Genomic DNA, 22,797 nt, shown 5'->3' on the forward strand with positions numbered 1-22,797 from the left:
GCACCAAAACGATCAAGCCCCATCCAGCTGGGCAAGGTAGAAGAAAGCAAGATGACATAGACTTCAGGAAGGTGTCTTAAATGTGAATGTTAGAGATAAATACAGAATCTTGGAAGTTGCGAATGGAATTGCTAACCCTCAGTTGTTAATCAGCTCATTCAGGTGGAGACTCTTGGAAGGTTTCTTCCCAGGTTTCTTGCCACCTGGACTTAGTCCCCATTTTTGAGAATAGCTTATCTTGCCTTCCGTTACTCTTCCAGCCTCCCCACAATCTCGGTCTTTACGCATGCAGTGGGGAGGATCTTAGGGTGAGACTTAGCGGTCCCGGGCCTTTTCACTTGCGCTCTCAGAAACGGAAGGCTTTTGAGTAGGGCTTTTTCTGGAACGAATGGGCTGACTCTTCTCTGTTGCTGACACACTCATGTTCCTGATGGATAAATGGGCTGTTCTGTGCATTGTTACAGCAGCTCAGACAGTTCACCATGAAATCTCCCAATTGATTTGACCATCCTTGTTTGCATTGTATTACCAGGCTGTAATCTAATGCATTGAGTATGGTAATAATTAACCACATTGTCTTGCTTGGCTGAGGCTCAGGGTTAATGAACTCGCCAGGGCTTCCCGCCTTGGCGTTGCTCCTTTATGGAATTTTATTTCCCAGTTTTCCTCTGACCCTTTGTTGTTGGCTGCAGAGGACCTTTCTCCACAGCTGGGGAGATTGGCACCCTGTGCTCCTGGAGAAGACAGGGGTCTCTCAGGTTACAGGTGCCTGGATGCCAGTCCCAGGCGTCCATCTGTGGGCACTGAAGAGAGCTGAAGGGAATCCAGCTGAGCCCAAAGAGCAGAGCTTCAGGCATTGACTGCCTGGTCCCAGCAAGAGGGGACTGCATCAGGGTGAGCTGGAGGGAATGGCAGGGAGGGGCCCCTTGCACAGACCCTTACCTGGTTCATGGCTTCATACAAGGGCACCCCAGTTGTCTTTGGGAGCAGCAGTTCCCAGACTAAGTGCCAAGGCAGGTGGCATCGTCAAGTTGTTGGTGGGTTTTCCACAAGCCTCTAAAGACGGGGAGGGTTTTTTGGAGGACCTTCCCCTGATGTGAGGAGTTGTTGCCGTCTTTCTTTTTCTTTCTATTTTTGTAGGGTTGTTGTATTTTTAATGTTTACATAGGGTTTGTTTTATATTTGTATGCCGCTGAGATTGTTTTGGATTGCAGCGGCATACGAACACGTTTAATATAAAATAATTAAATGAATGTTGAGGTGGCTGCTGGTGCAGCCATCAGTCCAGCCTCTTCGGAATAAGGACCCCTCCCCTTTCCACCACCATCTTTGTTCCTTTCTGCCAGGCTATCAGGTGCTGCTCTTGTCCTGAAGCCAGGAATATTTTGGGTTGAAAAGAGCTTTCTGGAGAGTCGGGGTCTTGCTCTGCTCTGCTGTCTCTTGTTCTGGGTGCCACTTGAGAAAAAGTAGGGGTAGGAGTTGGATGCGTTTGGGGGGTGAAAAAAATTGCTGGGCCCTCCAGAGTTTCTTTTAAAACCCCACTTGGGAACTCATCTCAATTATTTCTAGGCTTCTAAAATAGTGAATGTAGTCAAACTATACTGGATCCCCCACTCCCACGTTTTCTACAGCGCCACTCACTTTCAACACACAGTGTCTAATTACATTTACATAATTTCCTCTTCCCAAATTCCCTTCCATATTTTGAGCCTGATAAAATCCCCCCCCCCCCAAATGCTGCTTGCATGGAAGGAAGCCTTCATAGATCAAAATCTCTCTCGCTGATTTTTTTCCGATTTCTTTCACCTGCAGAATCTGAAAACCTGGATTATAGGCTGGGAGCGATTCATTCCCTGATTTATAAACTCCCTGACAAGAACCGAGAAATGTCCGAACTCCTCATCAGACATCTGGTCCAGTAAGTGGAGGTTGATGTTAAGAGATCTGATACCTGGGAAAAGAGTTCGTGTTGAGCTTTGGGCTCATTTTCCGTGGGGGTGGAGAGGAGGAGGAGCATGTAATGTCCAAGTGGCTAAGTGAGTGCACTTAGAAGTTATTCCAGGAATAAGCAGACATTAAATTAATGTGCTTTGTTTTCCAAAGGAGAAGGAAAAAGCACATTGAAATCAGAGATGTCATGAACATTCACATTTCAATTTGGGGGCTCAGCAGAGTGGCTTTGGCACTGGTGATATTTGTGGAGGCCAAGCCCCCTTTTTGTGGGGCTGTTTCTTTATCCTTTCTTTGTTTTCTGCTCTTTCTAGACGGGTCATTTCAGCCAGTCAGTGGCCACAGTGTGCAGGGAGTTCTTGCTGGACCACCTTACTCTCCGTATGTTGCTAAGCTCCAACCCCTGTGGGCTGGGATTGCTGGGAATTGTAGTCTCACAACTTCTGGAAGGCCTAAGGTTCCCACAGCGAGTCATACAGTGATGTGTCTCAGTTCAAGAAGAGCCCCAAGGGGACAAATATTTTAAGTACTTCTGAAACACAGTTGCAAGCGGCGCAGAAAAGTATTTTTACAAAGCCAGCAGGGCATTGTGGGTTATTAGAAGAAATAGTTGTGGTTGCTCAGAGATATAGTGGGGACGTGTGCCCCTTTTACCTATTAAAAAAAAGCTAATATTAAGCTGTCACTGTTCAGCTTCTAGCCAATTCCTCATTAACCAAGAAGCAAGAAAATATCTGCTGGCGCTGAGTTTATTTAAAGAAATAAGTGCTTACATGGCACTGGAGAAGAAGAAAAAAGTTCCAGAGAGCAGAACTTGGGGGAAAAACATTAACAGAGCATATTGGCCTCCTTGGTTGCCAGTAACAGTCCCAGAAGAAGCAGGAGATCTCCCAGTGATGCTCCAGACCTCCAAGGAGGGGGAAACAACAGTTGGTACAACTGTCAGCAGGGAGGAGGTCAGTGGCTTCCTGATAGGACAGGCTGGCTTCTTCCTTGTGGGGGTTCTTCCCAGGCCCCCTCCCTGACAAAATTTGCATTGTGAAAGAGGCTTCCTTGCTGTGTGCATTGGTTAACTTCTCAGTGATCTGCAGATTCACCTTTGCCTTTCTGTGATTCAGCTACAGATGCAAGCAAACAGTGACCCTGCTTCAGGGCGTTCTTTAACAGAAACTAATCTGCATCCTTGATTGGCTCTGGCGATCAGATTCCTCCCTAAACTTGCCTAAGAAAGATCAGAGGAAGAGGGAGAAGTCCTGAACTCTTTGTCAAGAAATGCTGAAGACCACAAGGACATCTCAGCCCAAGAACGACATGGCTTGGCCTAGCCTGGCCAAGTTTGGCCCAGAAATGTATCTCTCTTCCACCTTACACCATAAAAGATCCAGCCCTTGGACTGAAGAACATTCTCACCCTCTGTCAACCAAGTCCATCCTCTCTCCCTTGTGGATCTTGCATATCCAAGATGTGGGGCCATGGTTTAACTGTGATTCTTTGAAGAAACCACAATTGGCTTGGCTCTCTCATAACATTACGCGTGGTTAAGACCTACCTAATCTGACTCGCTGCACTGGGCTGAGCCAAAACTTTGCAAATTACATGCAATCCTAGCTATTCTCTAACTGCCCACAGCACAGCTTTACAACACATTTCCTGGACAACTAGTTTGCCTATCTGTTTAGCCAAGATTTCTTTGAGGGGCTTCTTTTCTGACCTAGCTTCTTTTGGCGCTCTCTGTAAGTGTTTCTTCTGCTGGATTTGGGAATGGAAGGGAGGTTCAGCCCTCATCTGCGAACCCTCCGGGGTTCTGTGATCGCTCAGCAATTAGAGGCTCTGATTTCTTTGGTACAGACTAGTATGAGGACCTGTGGAGGATTTACATTTGGCATTCCTTCAAAATGCCTCATGTTGCTCCTCTCTTGGAAAAAGGTGCTAGTTTTCAGTTGTGCTTTATTTATGGCTGTGTTTTGCATCACGCGGCCTTCTTGCTTTCATCAAGGTGGGGTGCAGGTGTGAGACTGAAGCCTCACGTGGCCAACAGGAATTATTCAGAAGCTGTGACTTGACACCATGCCTGATTCCAGACTACCTGTGATAAACATTTGCAACAGATGAGGTTGTTGAAATTCTAGCAAGGCCTGAAGAAGGTGTGGGAGCCCCTCTTTAGAAAAGTTAGTTTTAGAAAAAGCATTTTCTGCTCAAATAAAGTCCTAGGCTGACTGCTTGCTGGAGGAAACTGTGTTGCTTTTGGCTGGTCGGGCTTTCGTCTTGGCACCTTGGACGGTGCTCTCCAACTCCAGCATGTCTCTGGATGGATTCTTTTGCCCTTGGCCTCTTTGCTCCCAGACTGGTTGGCCAGGAGCGGAGCTCTGAGATATTGGGCCACGGAGCCTCTCCTGGCAATGGAGCCACCTGGAGCTTTGGGTCCCGCTGGGTCCACCGAGGAGCCCGACTGGTGCACTCTGGGGAATGGCCATCTCAGGGTCAGCCCGCCTGTGCTCCCCAGGTAAACTCAGGCCAACTGGTCACTCTGTTCTGGGTTGCCTCCATTTTCCCTTTCTCTTCTGTTATCTGCCTAATCCCAGACGAAATAACCCGTGGCTAAAAAGCCCATGAAAAGTGTAACCGAACAGCTGAAGCCAAATGTAAAAAGAGAAGGGCGTTAATCGCAGATGTAAATGCGCCATCCGCTTTCTTCAAGGGCTCTGAACTTTGTGCTCTCTGAAGGGTTTCCAGATGGCTGGTGGGGGGAGAGAACCTCTCCCCTGCTCCACGATGTTCCAGGATGCCTGGCAGGGAATGAGGTGCTTGGGCATGTCATTCAGACCCGGGCAGATGCCGTATACTGCCAGGTCGCCCACCACAAAAACCTGTGAAGCTTCACAAACCCCCAGTGACACCTTGCATAGAAAAGGAGCCTCTTCAGCCTCCTCCTGCTGATTCTCCAGCTCTCTGCTGCTTCCAACAACATGATCAAGATCCTTCTTTCCTCATAAATGGCTTAGTAGGAATAGAGCTGGATGGGAGACCACCAGGAAACCTCACATCTGTAGGTTAGATGGGAAATCAGTAGAAACATCCCAGGAGAGGCAGTGGCAAACCACTTCCACGTTCCTGCTATGGAAGTGGCCCAGGTGTGTCTTTGTAGTCCCCAGACACTGAGCCTGGCTCAAAGGAGATTTTACCTTTACCAGCTTTGTCCTATTTCTAGTTGGCACTCATAATCCTAAACATTTTATTTTAAATAGGTTCTTTGAAATCTCTCTTTGCGTCTATTGCTTTTATATTCTAAACTGTATTTTTTATTTTCTGGGTCAAGGGTGATATTCTTCTCTTGCCATAGTCAAAGACCATAATGAAACCCTTTCTTTCTTGGGGGAAGGAAGCTGATGGCAGGGACGGGGCAGGGCAGGGCAGGGCAGGGCAGGGCAGGGAAGCCCTTTTCAAGGAGGTCTCAGCCAGCCCTGACCTCCCGCAAGCGGGATAGCAGACGCCATCCGATTACGCCCTGATCCTCTCTCCTAGCTTTATTTGCGGAGCATTTTGTAACTGGCTCTTGTTTCAGAACGTTGTAATGTTTTGAATTTAAGGGGAAATGAAAAGCCACAGGAGGGAAAATGATGGCGCTCCCCTTTCTCTATCCTCTTTGACGTTCCTGCACATCCAGAGCCGAAGGGGGTGGGGAGCCAAAAAGGAAAACGGTGCTCGCAACTGCCATCTTCCTTGTTTCGCAGCACGTGCGTGTGCAAACAGCACACACACACATACACACACACACCAGCAGCTGCAGCTGCTTACAACTGCTACATTTCTCAAATAAGAGAGAATGTTTAGTGTCCCAGATAAACGGAGCCTTGATGACATAGATCACTTCAGAATATTTGTGTGTTTATATGTGGGCTGACCGTGACTCCGCTGAAAGGGCTGGCTGGAGCGCTCCGTGGTCAGATATCAAGGCTGCTGCGATTCTGCATCCCAGATCGCCTGTCCTGATGCAGCAAAGGGTGCCTTGGCTCTGAGTGCATCTTTGTGTTTAAAAAGAGTCACTTACAGTTGGCTTCAGCTGCAGCGGAAAATATTTCCTGTTTGTGTACACTTACATGGAAGAAATTAAAATGGCTGAATTAATTTCCTCCGGACAACATGGAGTGGTCATCTAAGACCCGGCCAGGTTCTGCTGGCTTGGTGGGTGTTTGTTCTCTCCTGGGGCCCTCCAAATCAACTGCTCCAGAAAAGCAGCTTTTGCTTTGTCCTCCGTCCACTGGCCAGGGCAGTGGGGAGACCAAGAGTTGGGGATTTCCACTGGTATCCTGTTCAGTTTGTTGGGGGCAGTACCGGGTCCTACTGCAAGGCTCGAGTTCCCAGTATGCCTGTTTTCTGCCTCACATGCCTTCCCTTTGCTGAATCTCTCTCTTGGTTCTCTTCCTCCTGACAGTGTGTGTGAACACAGCAAGGAGAATCTCATGTCTCCATCCAACATGGGAGTGATCTTCGGCCCCACCCTCATGCGTGCGCAAGAGGACACGGTTGCAGCAATGATGAATATTAAATTCCAGAACATTGTGGTGGAGATTCTCATTGAGCACTTTAACAAGGTACAGCAGCTCCTGGCTGGCTTTTTCCAGACTCTTTCTCAGTGATGCTTGCAAGGCCTATCGAGAACCCAAATAGGATTAGGAAAAGACAAATAACCCCTGGGAAATTTGAGCTAGTAGAAATGGTTCCAGAGCCAGAGGGGAGCAGGCTGCATTTGGGGAAGGGAGAGGTGGCCAGCAGACCCAACTTGAAAGGAACTTGGAGAAGCCGTCAGCTGAAGACAAGGAGGCTGATGTGTACAGCTGGAAGCAGGGCTTGGTCCATAGGGAAACTGAGTCATTTCTTTTTTGCAAGCAGTGTCAGCCTTGCCAGAATACTTCCACGATGCATCCAGATGCTGTCTAAAGGAACCCTTCCCCAATATATTTTTTTCAAAAGGAAAGGCCTGGGAGACTTTGGCCTTTCTTATATTTCTATTTTATGCACCAGCTGGGGCAGTAGTTGTACCTCACCCAGCAAATGTTTCCAGTCCCTCCTGAACTTCTCCATTTGAGCGTTGCATATCGTGTGAATGCAGCTGCCACATTATTTGACTGGCACTACTGAGTCAGGCCACTGGCCTGTCTGAACCAGCAGTATCTGATCCAGTTGGTAGCAACTCTGTAAGCAGTGATCATGGGGAGGGGGAATTTTCAAAATGTCATTCAAAGATGACCATATATGTGCTTGCAACGTGCAAGTTTTCAGCTCAGCAATCCCCCCTTTTAAACTAACACACTCATTTTAATTAATTTCCTGCTGAAAACAGCCATAATACTGAGGTTTTTAAACATCTTGACAGGGTGCTTTCAGGAGACCTTCAGAGGCTGAGCAGCCACTGCTGCCCGGGATCCTCCACCCTGTTCGGAGGCCTTAGGCATGGATCAGGGAGCCAGAAACCTCGGACTGCTCTTGCCCTCCTGGGTTTCTTGCTATGCCTCTGGCCTGCCCTTCCTGGCACGGTGTTTCATGTGGGTTGGAGTTTTTTAAGTTACGGCCGTGGAACGATACTCTCCTATCCAGAACCAGGTTGACTTACAACCGATGAGATTTTTACTCTGTCTTAGCTAAACTGCATAGTTTTATTAATATTAAACTGCATGGTGTTTTATCAGTATTAGAAAGCATAATATGAAAAGACTGTTGGCTTTAGTAGGTAATTATGACTATTATGTACATAATATTTGCATTATATTTTAGTTGTCTCTAAATAAAGAAAAGGGCAGAAGTGAGGGTTGGCTGTTATGGTGTAAAATATCTTTTTTTTTTTTCCAAATGAAGAAATTTCCTGATTTGATTATAAGAGAATGAAGACTCATAATTTGAGATTTGCAGAGATTCACTGGTTGAATTAATATGAAAGCAAAAACACAGGTTCACCCAGATGAACTTGTGAGTTACTTTGGATTGTCATTTCTTGAAGATGGGTGGCTTGCTTACTTCCTAAATCCCAGCGCCATGACAATAGGTCAACGTAATGTAGGGTTTTAGTGTACACTTGTTTTAATATTATCTTAATAAGCCTGAGTTTAGCTATTTCCTTCTGTGGTTTCAGCCTCAGACCATCCTCTTTCTTCCCCCTCCCCCTTGGGTACTTTCGACAGTATCTCCACAGATTTAGGAAACTCATCCATAGTTTTGTTCTCATTTGTTTGGCTCTAACAAAGGACCTCCCCAAGCATATAGATATTTTCCTATAGACTAGCACAACTGCCTTGTTTCATTTCTGGTTCTTCATTTAAAAGCATGTGTTCCTGTCAGAAACAGGAAAGCTGATTTGCGTTATTCCTAATTCAAAACCAGACATTTATTTCAGATTTTTGGACCTCTGGAAATATGGAACGAGCCAGGAGACAGACAGCTGGTCTGCTGGGATTGTCAGTTGCAGTCCTGGTTTTAAAGAGGGAGGCTGAAGTTAAGCTGTAACTGAAAGTGGCGATGGGATCCAAAGACCATAAATGTTGGGATGACACAATTTTCCACTGAATTAAAATAGCTCCAAGACAGCTATAATAGCAAAGTGTTTTATGTTGAAACAAGAAGCCCAAGCTTTGGCTTCAGGTAGGTTTTCCATGATTTCTCTAAGCTTCACACCAGGAGATTCTTGCCAGCAGAGGGGAAGAGAATCATGCTTCTGCTGCTCTCTCTGATCCCCGGAATGAGACCTTTTAATTAAAAGTAAGACTATGTCTTCTTGGCCTTTAATTTCTGCTATGATAAGGTTAAGCTAGTAACATTTTATTAGGCTTGGTGATTGTTAAATGTAGTCCTGATGGTGATGATGTTTCAGTTTGCACATCAGCAAACACTCCAAATGAATTTTTAAGCAGGGATGATATATAATTTGTATGTGAATTATGAAGACTCAAAGGACTGGGGAAAATGTTCGCTGGTATGGATAATTATTGCTCTGGCAGCTTTAATCATGTGCACTAAAATTAAAATTAAAAAGCTAATCCCACGGGAAACAGTGTGTGGTATTACACAGACCCTGCCCTGGAAAGTGGAGACTAGATCAATATCGCCTCTCTTATGAATCATATAAATATGACTTCTAATGTAAAAATGACTTTGTGGTGCAAATTCAAAGGGGGTGGGAGGAAAACCTGAATGGTGGCAACTTGTCAGCCTGGATTTCAGGATGAAAAAGTCTCAGCTATTTGAATTTGTGATCTTGGTTGGTTTTGATTCTCATTGGTATCCAAGATATTCTGTGTAATAAACACATTAGATAGTCTAGTCTAGTCTAGTCATATATAGATATAATCTAGCCTAGCCTAGCCTAGGTAATAAACACATTAGAATTTCACCTACGGAATTTTCTAGTTTGATAAATAGCACTATTTCTTGCCCCCTGTGATGGAATGGAATTATGAAGGCCACACTCAGGGAGGGAAACATCCTCTTTCGTCTCCTGAGGGGCAAGGAAGAGATAAGAGGATGAGGCTGGCACCTCCCTGAGGAATTCACTCTGTTTTCACTGGCTGACTGTGGGAACTGAGTTTCAGTCTGGGAAGATTCTTGCTAGAGGTCGTAGCTAATAAACATTGCTGAACTGAATCTGCGTGGTCTCCTGGAGTTCCTTGGGCTAGGCCTGACATCATTGATGTCAGAGCAGAGCAAAGGTGTAATGTATGCCCTTCTAGGAGCACACATAACTGCCCACGCTGCTGCATTTTGTACCAGCTGAAGCTTCCGGATACTCTTCAAAGGCAGTCTCATGTAGAGTACATTACAGAAGTCCAAACATGAGTGACAGTGTGCAGAGCCCCCCGATCCAGGAACAGGTGCAAGTGGCACACAACCTGAAGTTGTGCAAAGACCCTCTTAGCCACGACTGCCACCTGTTCTTCAAGCAGGAGTTGTGAGTCCAGGAGGACCCCCAGATTGCACACGGGGCATGTGCCACCCCATCCAGCTTCAAAGATGGCATGAACCAGAAAGCCCCCAAACCCACAGCCACTCAGTCTTGCCAGGGTTCAGTTGAAGCCTGTTGTTCCCCATCCAGACCCTCACAGCCTCCAGGCACCGGAATAAGACATTCACAGCATTGCTTAATTCGCCAGGGGCAGAGATGTATAATTGGGTATCATCAGCACACTGACAATATCTCACTCATGGCGATCGATGAGCTCACCCAGCGGCCTCATGTAGATGTTAAATAGGAAAGGGGAGAGTAGGGGCCAACGGTGGGATCTCTCCTCCCCAACCACCACTGACTGGAATCAGCCCCAGAGAAAGGAGGTGAACCAGTATGACACCATGCTGCCCACCCCACTCCTCTGATCCAATCCAGAAGGATACTGTAGTTGATGGTATGGAAAGCTGCAGAGAGGTCAAGTAGGGCAAGGATGGATGCACTACCCCCCTCCCGCCCTCTCCAGAGATCATCCAAAAGTGCAACCAATCCTGTTTCAGTCCTGTACCCAGGCCTGACCCATGTTCAGTCGAGTTCATCCCTCATCGAGCACCAGCGACACTCTAGACGTCTCTTCTTGCTTCATCTCCCTCAACTCTTAACCCACGGGGAGTGCTGGGATCCCCGAGAGTGGAGAGGTCGCATGGGCATGATCCAATCCAAGGCCTCAGCTGCCCCCTTATTCCAAGGGATGACCAAGGCTTCAGATGGACCATGCAGCAGACCAGCAGGAACAACCCCCAGCTCCCTCCGGAACCCATCTAAGTCCATTAGTCGCCAGGGGCGGACTGATCTAATGGGCCCAGCCTCCCTGCAGCGGATAGTGGCACTGGAGAACCCCATGGTAAGATCCCAGGGCACGATCTGACCGTGACAAGGGGACACTAAAAGCTCCCCCAATTTCTGATTACATAGCCGCTGCTCTGACAGGAACACCAGAGCCGGTGCACGGCCACTCTCCTGTGTTGGGCCCCAGGTGACCTGGGATAGGCCCATGGCCGTCCTGGTGGCCATGAATACCCAAGCCATCTCAGACCCCACCCCTAGAGAAGGCAGACTGAAGTCCCCCCAAGCCATAAGTCTGGGGAACTCCACCGCCAACCGGAGAGAGAATCGAGGAGCTCAGGCAGGGAGGCTGCTGTGCAGCAGGGAGGCTGGTACAACAGCAGCAGTCCCAGCTTGATGAACAGGGTCACATACGGGGACACACGGTGCAGCGCCCCGAAGGCCTTAAGGGCGGCGCTTGCTGTCTTTTGCCACTGGCCACGCTTACCACCCCAGCTGCAGTTGCCACCCTGGCTGTGACTGCCACATTTGTGAACTTGGTGGCTTTTTTTAATTTGGCTGTGGCATTTTGGACTGGCTTGGCGTTTTCTGGCTGGCTTGGCTGCTTCCCAACGGTATGGGGGAGACGGCCCTCTTTCTTACCATCCTTTTACCAGTGTCTGCCTTCCTGCCGGACACTGGGGATCTGGAGATGCGCCAGTGGCCAAGCGGGGTGGGGTGGGGGTTGCAGCAGTGTGCAGACTACTATGGACGCCCCTCCCTGCAGAGGCCTTTTGCCTTCTCTCCTGTAGCCCCGAGAGGAAGACGTGCCGCGGCTCCTATTTAACAGTGAAGTGCCTGAGAGTTGCACTGTGAGTTCCCTGCTGTGGACTGTGTATTGATCCCTTCCTCTATACCCTTCCCTGGTGAGAGCCGGGGGTAGATTTGGTGGGGGGTGAATGGGATGGGAGACTCCACCAGCAGGTGGGAGCAGCAGGGTGGGGGTGTCTTGGATGTCAGTGGGGACGAGAGGGTGTGAATGTGTGGGTTCCCTCGGGGAGAGTCAGAGGAGGAATTGACGGAGGGTGAACGGGAAGGACGTCCTCTACCTGCCGGTGGGAGCAGCAGCAGGGTGCCTGTGAATGTTTGTGTGCGTGACTGTGTCGCAGTAAAGTGGGGAGGTGCCTCAAAGGCGCTCAGAGCTGGTAAAGCTGAAGTGCCACGGGGCGCCTGGCTTCCTCTCCTGGGGTGCCTGGCGAGGACAGTGGGAGGTTCCTGGTCTTGGGGACTGAGGGGCTTGGAAATGGAGATGGGGCTGCCCTTGGGGGGGCGGGGGCAGGCCGAAGTATTATGGTGGTGATGGACACGGGGAGGTACGGTGGGAGACAGGGAGTGGGCCGTTCCGGGGAACACAGGACCCTTGTTTGGTTCCAGGCTCATGCTCCAGCCCTCCGGCTTCCAGCTGCTGCTTCTGAATGCCAGGTCAGTCGGCCATAAGGCTGCCCTCGTCAGTGATTGAATCCGTGATGAGCGGGCCGGCCTGGCATGTATCACCAAGTCCTGGCTGGATCTGCAGGGGGGTTGCCCTTTTGGAGTTACGCCCAGTTGGGTTTTGGGTGTGGCGTCAGCCGAGATCCCAGGGTGGGGGTGGAGGTGCGGCACTTGTCATCCGAGAGCCCCTTACCATTGTGTTGGTTGTTGTTTCTTCTTGTTTTGTGTTTATATAGTCTGGTGTATTGAGAGGTGCCCTGAATTGTTTGGAATCGGGTGTCATCAAATAGAACAGAATGAATAAATAATAAATAAGTTGTAGTTCCCCATTGTGGATGAAATAAGGAATGCTATATCAGGAGACCGGAGGTGTAGAGCGGAGGAAGTGTAGAAAGTCAAGGAGGGACTTTGCTCAGCCGCCTAAATCTTGCAGTTGCAATGGCTGTGTAGATTTTTTTTTTTTTTAATGTTTCTGCAAGTCAAAACCTTTTTGGCTCCGGGCAGGGAAGCCGCTCAGCTTCTTTTGTGTCTCAGCCCTGAAAAAAACCGTTGCTTCTTTGTCCTAAATGCAGCGCTGCTGGTGGCAGAGCCCATTAGAGATTTAGCAGCTGCTTTGTTATATTTGGGGTTTGTGGGCTGAAATTCTAAGCAAATGAAGTTTAGGCAGCGCTATTAAAACGCTCTCGCTGCCCAGTAATTCTGAAAGCAAACTTGGTGTCATTGCCAGACACGGAAGGTATTTTATTTTGGCTAGAGAAATGGGTGGATCAGCTGACCCCGTGGATCTATGCTGACAGCTTGTACGTATCCATTGCAGTCTTGGACACAGAAGTGGCAGTAAAAATGGGGGCAGGGGGGACACGGTGAGCATTCGCTTAATCGATGGAATGAGGGCTCCCAATGTCTTTATGACCCAGATGCCTCATCCTTAAAACGACCCTCAAAAGTGAGAACATATTTGCCATCTGCCATTACTTCTGGATATCCTGGCAGGCCATTGTGTTCCATGGAAAAAATGGATGGTATTAGTTTGGTCTGGTCCAGTTCCATGGACGTGTCACTTGGTGACCTCTCTTTTAAAAATGGGGGATGAACTAATTGTTTCTCTATTAGAAGTTGCCTGATTTGATATGCCTAAAGCATCTCTGAAGAGGAGCAGGTGACTATTCTCGCCACCCAAAGAAAAGTCACGGCCAGCCGCCTCCCTGGGTGAATCTGCTTCTTCTTGACAAGGACAACCTAGCTGTAAAAGTTTGAGGAAGAACCTTCTCCCCACCCAGTCAGACCATTTCAGAAAGACTACCTGTCAACATGCCATTACTGCTAAATGTAGCTGAATGTAGTAACTGTCCAGAAGCAACCAGCATGTGCCATTTTTCTGTTACCAGAGCCCACTCTTCTTTGCATCCAGTTATAGCTTCCCAGACTTCCATGTGAACAGCCAAGGGCATCTTCGCATGTGGGGGAGAGAAAGTAAGAGATGCAGGAGGTCCTCTGCAGAAGGCCACCTCTGTTAAGTCTCTCAAACATGTAAGAAATTCATTCATTCATTCAGATGAAAGGGCACCTGGGACTTTCATTTGTGACACACAAGTAATAGAATAAGACTCGGATATTCTGTACCAGTCAGGAGGAAATCTACTGAAAGTCACGAACAAATGTATTTAATTAAGGTGGCTGGACCACAAACTCTTGCAAACTGTTTTGGAAAAATCTTAGTTTGGAGAAATTAAGGCAGAAGATGCCGTATTTCTTATTGTGAGGGAGGATTTTAAAAAAATCATCACATCACGTTTATACAATAGATTTTATACTTCTGCAGTTTAAATTAGATTAGAATGTGGAAGGAGTTTTGTCTCTTTCTTTTACTGAAAGGTCAGACCCCCCCAATGGAAAAAAAAAAGTTCCTGGGTACCATTTTATTAGTTTTAGGACAAATTGAAAGTTGGCAGACAAAACTAGGCAATCTGGTATTGCAAAAGTCTTTCTTGTTAACCTGGAACAAAACTTTAATTACATTTTAATGCATTTTCCAGACTATGGCTATATTTAAATGTATCGGCAAACCAACATCCAATGGTAGTTTTCTATCCTAATTTATGCAAGTTGTATTTTGATCCTAGAAATTTCCTCCTCTTCTGCAAAGCCAAAGGAAAGTATAGAGACCAACCAAAACCTTTAAAGCTTGTAATGCTAAACTAGGAGAGCCAGTCTGATGGAGTGGTCAAGGCACCAGGCTGGAAACCAGGAGACCCTGAATTCTAGTCCTTTCTTAGGCTTGAAAGCCAGCTGGGTGACCCTGGGCAGTCCCTCTCTCTCAGCTTTGGGAAGGAGGCAAGGGCAAACTACTTCTGAAATCTTGCAAGAAGCTGCAGGGACTTGTCCAGGCAGTAACCAGGAGTCAACACTGACTTGAAGGCACTGAAAAAAAAAATGCCAAACTAGAGAGCCACTTTGGCATTGTGGTTAGAGACACTGGACTAGAAAACAGACTATGTATTGTAGTCCTGCTTAGGCACAAAGCCTAGTAGGTGACTTTGGGCCAGTCCCTCCCTCTCAGCCCTAGGAAGGAGAGAGGTGTCTCCTAAAAACGTTGCCAAGAAAATTGCATGGACTTCCCAGGCAGTTGCCAGGAATCAAGACTGCAGAAGAAGAAGGAGAAGGAGAAAGAGAAGAAGGGGGAGGGGGAAAAGAAAAGAAAAGCAAGTGAGAAAAGAGCCAAATTGAGATTTGATGACTATTTGTAGGATGGTTTTTTTTGTATTGTTATTATAAAGTGTGTGTTTTCAAGATGTGAGAGAGGCCAACTGGCAAAGGCTCAAACACTGTTCATAAAAAGAGGAATGAAAAGGAGTTTGGTTTTACATGGCTTTGAGTTCTGAAGAGCTTGCCTTTTGCTGGCTCTGGCTTGGGTAGCACTTGGCATCTCATTTTCCTGACTGGGTTACAGTGTCGTTTACAACTGTGTGACATGGCAGAAGTTCAGTAGGTGAAGTTATTCTCATCCTTATGTCTGCATCGTGAGAGGGCTATGTAGCTCCTGCTGACTTTGCCTCTTCCTTCAGGCTGCTGGGGGACATAAGTAGGCAGGAGCCCTTGTGCTCACTGTGTGCACACCTAACTGGAGCATGATCCCTGCCTTTTTTTCCTGCAATCACAGAATCATATCTTAGAATCATGGAGTTGGAGAGATTGCAAGGATCATCGAGTCCAACCTGCAATATGGGGGAAAATCAACTAAGGGACAGGGCTTTTGCTGGTGTGTGTGTGTGGGGGGGGGGGGGTGAGATTAGCAATATTTTCCTCCAGAATTTGAGTGGTACTTTGAGGCCCTGAGTCAGAATGCTGTAGCCACCTTCTCCAATCTTGTGCTTTCCAAATGTGTTGGATCTCAAGTTCCATAATCCTCAAATAATTTGTTAATTATGATGAGTGGAGATTACAGGAGCTGAAGATCAACGTACCTAATAGCACCAGGATAAGGAAGGCTGTTCTAAATCATTGATAGCTTGGCTTTAACAAGCTGGTGGGCAGTCCATAACTCAGAGACAGAAGAACATTTGCTTTCCTTGCAGAAGGCTCCAAATAGAGCTCCAGGTAGATGGATCAGGTCGCAGTTGATGGGAAGACCCTTCTCTCCCTTGTGTTCCATCAGAAGAGGCAGTCTAGAAGCTCTGAGGCAGCTTCCCAGATTGCTAACCGTAACAGTGGTCTCAGTTCTGGATCCAATTCTTTTATGGTTGGAGTTGTAACATACTTTACATATGCTCTTTATTTTCAAACTCATAGTGGGTCATGGGATTCATTCCAAGAATCAATAGAGAATTTCTGTGGAAAGTCAGTTGCCCAGCATTAACTAGTGTGGTTTGAATCTGTGGCTTCTAATTGGAAGGTGTTGGTGAAACTGCTGAAATGTAGAGGAGTATGCCACTACAAAGCAGTAAGTTGGGCAGTGATTATGGAGTCACTGTGGATATTTATGAAATCAAGCCTCATGTAGGGAAAGTAGGTAGAGAAGTTTCAGGCTTCTCATGATGTTAGAACTTGGGGTCCTCAATATTTCTTCCCACAAAAACAGAAGTTAGAGAATTCTAACTGCAAGAAGTGCTGTTGGTTAAGATGGCTTTAAAGGGGGATTAAGGCAGTAGGTGGGGGTCGTTGCTGGGATCAACAATGGGCTGTTGCTCTCCTTTCTTGTTAATAACCTTTTTGGGAATTAGCCTTGCAGGAACCTGGGCTGAATGAACCTTCATTCTGATCCGTCAGGCACTTTCAGAACTTTGTATTGCTTCTAAACACATTCTCCCTTCAAGATCATCCTGTTCAATCAATGAAGCATAGAGAAATCCAGAAGCTACCACTAAACTGGATGTAGCTTGTCACACGTGCACACACATGTATATACAGTAGCTTGTAATCTCTCTCTCTCTCTCTGCTGTACAAGAGGACAGGAAAAAAGGTTAAGTAAAGTCATCTGCTTCTTCATAATTTTTGCTTATTAGATCTATTCTGGGCCTCCTGAAGACAATGCTGCGCCTCCTGTACCACCTCCACGGGTGGCCACTCGAAGACATAAGCCCATCACCATTTCCAAGCGTCCTCTGAGAGAGAGACCCATCTTCTTCGGAGGTTCTGTGGAAGAAAGTGAAGGTTGGTTCTAGTAGAGCTGTTCCCAGTGTTCCCATGTTGGATGCCACAAATCCTTTCATCAGCAGATGTTGGGTCTTCATTAGGATCAAGTTCTAATGGTGTTGGGTGAAGGGGTGAGTGCCGTTATATGTGCTGGTATGCCAGATGAGGTATGCATTTTTAGAGAAATTGAAGAGGAAGTCAATGGAACCTGGAAGACTGGCTGTTTACTTGCAAAAGTTTCTGAAAAGGAAGTTGTCACTCCACACTGCCTGACAAAAAGCTTTTGAAATTTGAAAGCAATTATGAGCTCTAGGTTTGTCGTGCAACAGATCCATAATGCTGTTGCCATAATTTCGCCATAAGGCTAAAGGGCATTGATCCTGTTGCTTATCTAGACTTTGGGGGTGTGCAGTGAGTGACACAGGAGGTTGAATGTTGCTATTCAAACATGCAAATTGGACTCGTTTTGTTTTGTTTTGTTTCTGTTTGCACTTGGAGCAAAGAGTTGCTGAAATCTGGGGACCAAGATTCAGTGCATTGTTAATTTCTAGCACTCGATAGGAGGATTGTTCTGTTCTTCTGGGATGCTGTAGCACTAAGGTACAGCAGCAGCCAGTTACCACTTGAATTGTCACTTTGGAAATCTCTGGTTCCTTTTTACAATCTGAGCCTCTTTTCCTGACCAGACCCATACTCTCTGTTCTTCAACACTCAAATATTTCAAGGGCCCATTTATTCCATAAAAAGTTTGAAGTTGTAGGAGAACATCTATTCCACCTGACTTGCAAATAGAATCTTTGTGGGGGTGACTGGGGAGGTTCTTGGAATAATCTGCCTACAGCCAGCGCTGGGGTTTGCGTTGCAGCTTTGCTAAAAGAAGAGGGAAGAGGGAAGTGTGCCAGAACATGCAAGCAACTTAATCATCATGTGTGCAAGAGTTGGGCACTGTAATAGCTGCCCCATGGGAGGGGCTCCGAGAGTAATTGAAGTTAATGCCCTTTCCTGGCCTTGCTGGCTTGTGAAAAGGCGAAAGATTTATACGATCTGAAGAGAAACCAGAGTATCTGGCTTGTGGTACCTGACAGTTCTCTCCCCCAGTTGTCTTGTAGGATGGGCAAAAGAACCCAGCTCTTCTGACCCGTGATGGATGGGGCAAAAATGAATTTGAATTTAATCGTGCATTCTTCCTTCCTGCCCCCCAGCAGCTTCTGAAAACAGTGTCCCCCAAATCTTATTAATGATGCCAAGACTGTATTGCGTCACCAAAGAGCTAAATGAAAGCACAGTCAAGATCCTGAAGCTCCCAAACCCCACAAACACATTTCCTGTTTATTACATCATTCTTGCTGCTGCTTTTTATATACTAATTTTGAGACTTACAGATTTGGATAAAATATTTAAGGAGTACTTTATAACACTATAATAGGGAAATCCACGAGTATTGCAATCTTTACATAGAAGTTTTAGGTGGCTTTATTTTGGGGAATTGAAAGGCCAAAAGTTCCTTCAGCCTGCCTCCACAGGGCATGTCCTCATCCTCATTGCCCTCGCTAACTTGTCAATCACCTTCTGGAAATGGGACGTTCATATACAATGTGTAGGCTCAGAAAAGGTGAGAGGAAGTCTCTGAACTGGATTTTCCCTTTCTGAAGGAACCAAGATTGCCAGCTGAATAGCCGAGAGTCACTGTCCAGGTTAACTAGAGAATATCAGATGCAATCAGATGGGGTTTTGACAGCAGATTAATAAGATACAGTTGCAAAGACGTCAAATGAAAAATCAAGAAACTGGCCATCAGCTTGATTTTATGATGTCAGTGGGGCGTGTGTGGCTTCCATTGTCGTCTTTGCAGAGGCTTCCCCTGTTGGTGACTTGCCTAGGTGCCTCTAAGAAGTGGCTATTATTTTGGGCTTTCCTTTAGAAGAGGACAGCTGTGCTCTGACTCCCAATGGCGTAATTGTTGCCCCTGGCCCTGATGCTCCTAAGCCACTCCAGCGTAGCAGACTGCAGAGACCGGGAGAACTTGACCCAGGAAGGCCCAGCTCAGAAAACTGTGGGACAGCGGAGCCATGTGTAGAGGTGGATGTCGGGAAGCTGGTATCCAGGCTCCAGGAGGGAGGAGCAAGAACTTCCAGCAAACCCACAAGCAGCGCCATGCTGACTCCAAATTCTCTGAAGGCCGCCAGCCTGCACACCAAGAGACCTGCTCCAAGACCTGGGGCAGGCTGCAAAGAAGGTGAGCCTGCGGGGTGTTTTTCCTTTTGCAAAATAGGTTGCATCCAGGTATTTTGCCCTTAGCAGATCCCACTGCTCTTTGTTCTGCAGTACAGTTCAAACTAAACTTGGGATGAACCGTATGCTCATTGTCTTTTCATCCTCTGAATCAGAATCACAGCTGGGAGGTTAACTAAACATTCAGTCAGTCAGTCAGTCAGTCATCCATTTTATTTAATTTGTAAAATTAAATAAATTAAATTTATTTAATCACCTTTCTACTTGATGAGCATTCAAGGAAGCTAATAAAATTTTAAACAAAAACAATATAAAACATTACAAACACATATCAAAATTAATAATATAAGTTCTGAATCATCTTAAGTAAACATCTGGTGAAAAATATGGGTTTTCTAAATGCTGAGGGAATGAGAGCCAGTTGCTGTTCTCAAGAGCATGTGGTCTGTATCCTTGGAGAAGGTCTGTTCCTGCATGCCAGAAGGACAGGGAAGACATTTTCAAGAGAGCTTTTTCTGCAGATGTTAACAGCTGGACAGGTTCCTTCTAGGAGAAGCAGTTCATTAGACCTTAAGCATTTAGGGCTCTGAAGATAAATAAAGACGTAAAATTGTGCTTAGTAAGCATTTGGCAACTAACAGATATTTCAGGACAGGCCTCATATAATCTCTGTATTTTGCACTGGTTAGCAATTTAGCTACTGCATTTTGTATGAATTGTAATTTCTGGATACTTTTCAGGGATAGCCCCCCATAGATCTCATTCTAGTAATCGTGGCAAGAATGTGGATTAAATGTCACCAATTCCAACTGGTTTAGGAAGGTTCACAGGTGACACAGCAGCCTGCATGGGGCAAAATTGTGCAAATACAGGAGCTGAAGACCCAGATGCCTTTCTAAACTGACCCTCCTTGTTGAGAGGAAGTACATCTTCATCCAAAATAGGCTGAACCTTAATTTGCAAATACATTTCCTATTTATTTGGGAATCTCCATCTTTTCTGGAATAGTTTCTACTTGTTCTCTCTCATCCAGCCTGTTAACAGACTGGCAACATTCAAGGATATCAATTGGTTCCTTGAAATTGGATAGGAAGAAGTTCAGGGACATCTGTGGGGGCTGGTCATAATCTGCAAGATGGCTGGCTTGGTGTTGTGATCAAAGCCCCACCTCTTCTGTACGCGTGTGCACACACATGCACACACACACACAGGTGTCCCTTAAGTATGCCCTGCTCCAAGCCTCCAAGTGTCTTCTCTTTAACTTGCATGGAAATGTTGAGTAGCAGGGGGAAATAGCAAGTTGGACAGCATTGAGTCTCAAACTGTCATAATGGGAATCGATGCATCTTGGTCACCCCAAGGTATACAGACCCCTTTCTTTTCTTTTTTTTCAAATAACTTTATTAGATTTTAAGATAAGAACAATAAAAACTAACTAAAACTAATATTAAATATAAAGAATGAAAATGGAAGGAAAGAATGAAAAAGAATAGAGAGAACAAAGAAGTGCAGAAAGAAAGAAGAAAAAGGAAGGCAGGCAGGCAGGCAAAAAAGAATGACTTCCAATTTTCCTCACAATAGATATAAGTATCAGTTTACACTGAACTCTTACTCTAAGTTTACAACATAACTTTCATTTTTTCTCTTGTCCACTATTAAGTGTAATCATCAAATCCGTACATCATAATTTCTTTTTTTTCTGTTTCATGCAAAAGGTCCAAAAAAGGCTTCCAGTTAGCATTAAAATTACTCAGTGTCTTTTTTCTAATCAAAGCTGTCAGTTTTGCCATCCCAGCCAACTCCATCATCTTCACCATCCATTCTTCCATTGTAGGTAATGTCAAATCTTTCCACCTTTGTGCATATAAAAGTCTTGCTGCTGTTACCATATATAAAAACAATGCATTTTTTCCATCAATCGCAAAAAAAAAAAGGCTCTGGTTTCAATTGTATATTAATCTTTAAAACCTTCTGAATTAAAATACGTATTTGATTCCAAATTTCTTTAGCTTTTTTACAGGTCCACCACCGTGATAGAAAGTCTCCGCTGGTTGTTCACATTCCCAACATAAATTTGAAGTACCTTTATGCATTTTGGAAAGGTTTTTTGGTGACATTTTTTGGTTTTTTTGGTGACATTTTGGTGACATTTTTTGGCTTTTTCGTTTTATAAAAATTCTTTTCAAGATTGTAACACTGTAAATTTCAGTCCTTTCATCCACATATTCTCCCATTATTCCATTGGTATATTATACCCAAAATTTTTAGCCCAGTTTATCATACATTCTTTCACTTGTTCTTCTGTTTCTAATTTCAATAAAAGTTTATACATCTTAGCAATAACATGTTCATCATTAGTACATAATTCTGCTTCAAATTCAGTCTTACCGTGTTCAACTAAACTAAAGTAGTTCTTTTATCTACTTTAAATATTTCTAGTAATGATACATGTGAAAATCCTTGACATATATAACCTTCTGAAGTCAAATCCGCTCTTGATTTTATTTTGAAGTCCTCCTGAGAAAATTCCAATACATCACCATAAGTTAACCATTTATGCTGTTATCATTTCTCTTCTATAAAAAGCTTCTTGTGGTGACAAACATAAAGGAATCTTCGGGGACAACCTAGTTTTATATCCGTTCCATACTCTCAGTATGGCACATCTAATAAAGTGATTTTTAAAATCTACATTAACTTTATCATACCATAAACAGCCGTGCCACCCAAATCTCAAATCATGCCCTTCTAATTCCAGTAACCTCCTATTTCTCAGAGTCACCCAATCTTTCATCCAAACTAAACAACAAGCTGTAAAATACATTTTCCAATCTGGTAGACCCTAACCTCCTCTTTCTTTAGCATCTTGTAACATTTTGTACTTATTTCGCAGTTTTTTTACCTTGCAACACAAATTTATATATACCTTTATGCCATTGTTTAAATGGAGCATCAGTTGTCACAACAGGTTTTGTCTGAAACAAAAATAGCATTTTAGGTAAAATATTCATCTTAATCACAGAAATTCTTCCCAACAATGACAACTATAATTTTTCCCTCGTAACTTACCTTTTTAAATTTCATTCCATGTCTTAATGTAATTATTTTGGAACAGCATACAATTTATATTTGTCAGATTAACATCCAGATATTTAACATTTTTTTCAGTCTTCAAACCTGTTTTGTTCATCAGTTCTTCTTGGTCTTGTATCTTCATGTTTTTTGTTAACATTTTTGTCTTTTGTTTATTAATCTTAAAGCCAGCTAAAGCACCAAATTCTTTTAGTTTTCTCATTAAAACTTTGATCCCCTTTAAGGGATCTTCCAGCACCAACACCAAATCCTCTGTGAAGGCTCTCAACTTACAAGTCTCTTTTTTAATTTTTATACCCATTTCTCCTCTCATCGTGCCTCATATCTCTGTTCAGGACTTCAAGAACTAAAATGAACAAAAGAGAGGATAGCGCCATGTTTTTCTCCTTATCACTTTGGTAATGGTCTGGCCTCTCTCTGTCAAGGCCATCTTCCTTACTCTCTACATCAGCATCTGCAACAACTCCAGACACTGCCCCTGGAGCCCCAAAATTATTTTTTTAAAAAAAATCATATTTAAGACTGCAGAAATGTTGCAAGTTTGGCAAATCCCACAAGCGTTTGGTCATGTTTCTATTCGTGTGTTACTGGCATTCACGCTCTAGTGTGAAATCCCTTAATGAAAAGATGGCTGGTCTATGCTA

The 22,797-nt window shown here is 45.1% G+C and overlaps 1 protein-coding gene across 5 annotated transcripts in view; it reads left to right on the plus strand.

The window, feature by feature from the left end:
* Nucleotides 1-22,797, plus strand: part of OPHN1 (oligophrenin 1) — a 113,441-nt gene that overhangs the window by 84,540 nt on the left and 6,104 nt on the right. For all 5 annotated transcript variants that reach the window (XR_015793612.1, XM_088129248.1, XM_007436284.3 and 2 more), the window contains exons 17-20: nt 1,813-1,918; nt 6,383-6,542; nt 16,699-16,846; nt 18,750-19,064. Coding sequence is in view for 4 of the 5 variants with exons in the window: in XM_088129248.1 (XP_087985374.1) it covers nt 1,813-1,918; nt 6,383-6,542; nt 16,699-16,846; nt 18,750-19,064 (729 nt within the window). In the remaining variant the exon portion in view is untranslated. The remainder of the gene's footprint in view (nt 1-1,812; nt 1,919-6,382; nt 6,543-16,698; nt 16,847-18,749; nt 19,065-22,797) is intronic.

The sequence above is a fragment of the Python bivittatus genome, unplaced genomic scaffold, assembly GCF_059951505.1.
Source record: "Python bivittatus isolate LINGU-HERP-01145 unplaced genomic scaffold, Pbiv_v1 ctg000790_np1212, whole genome shotgun sequence".
NCBI lineage: Eukaryota > Metazoa > Chordata > Lepidosauria > Squamata > Pythonidae > Python > Python bivittatus.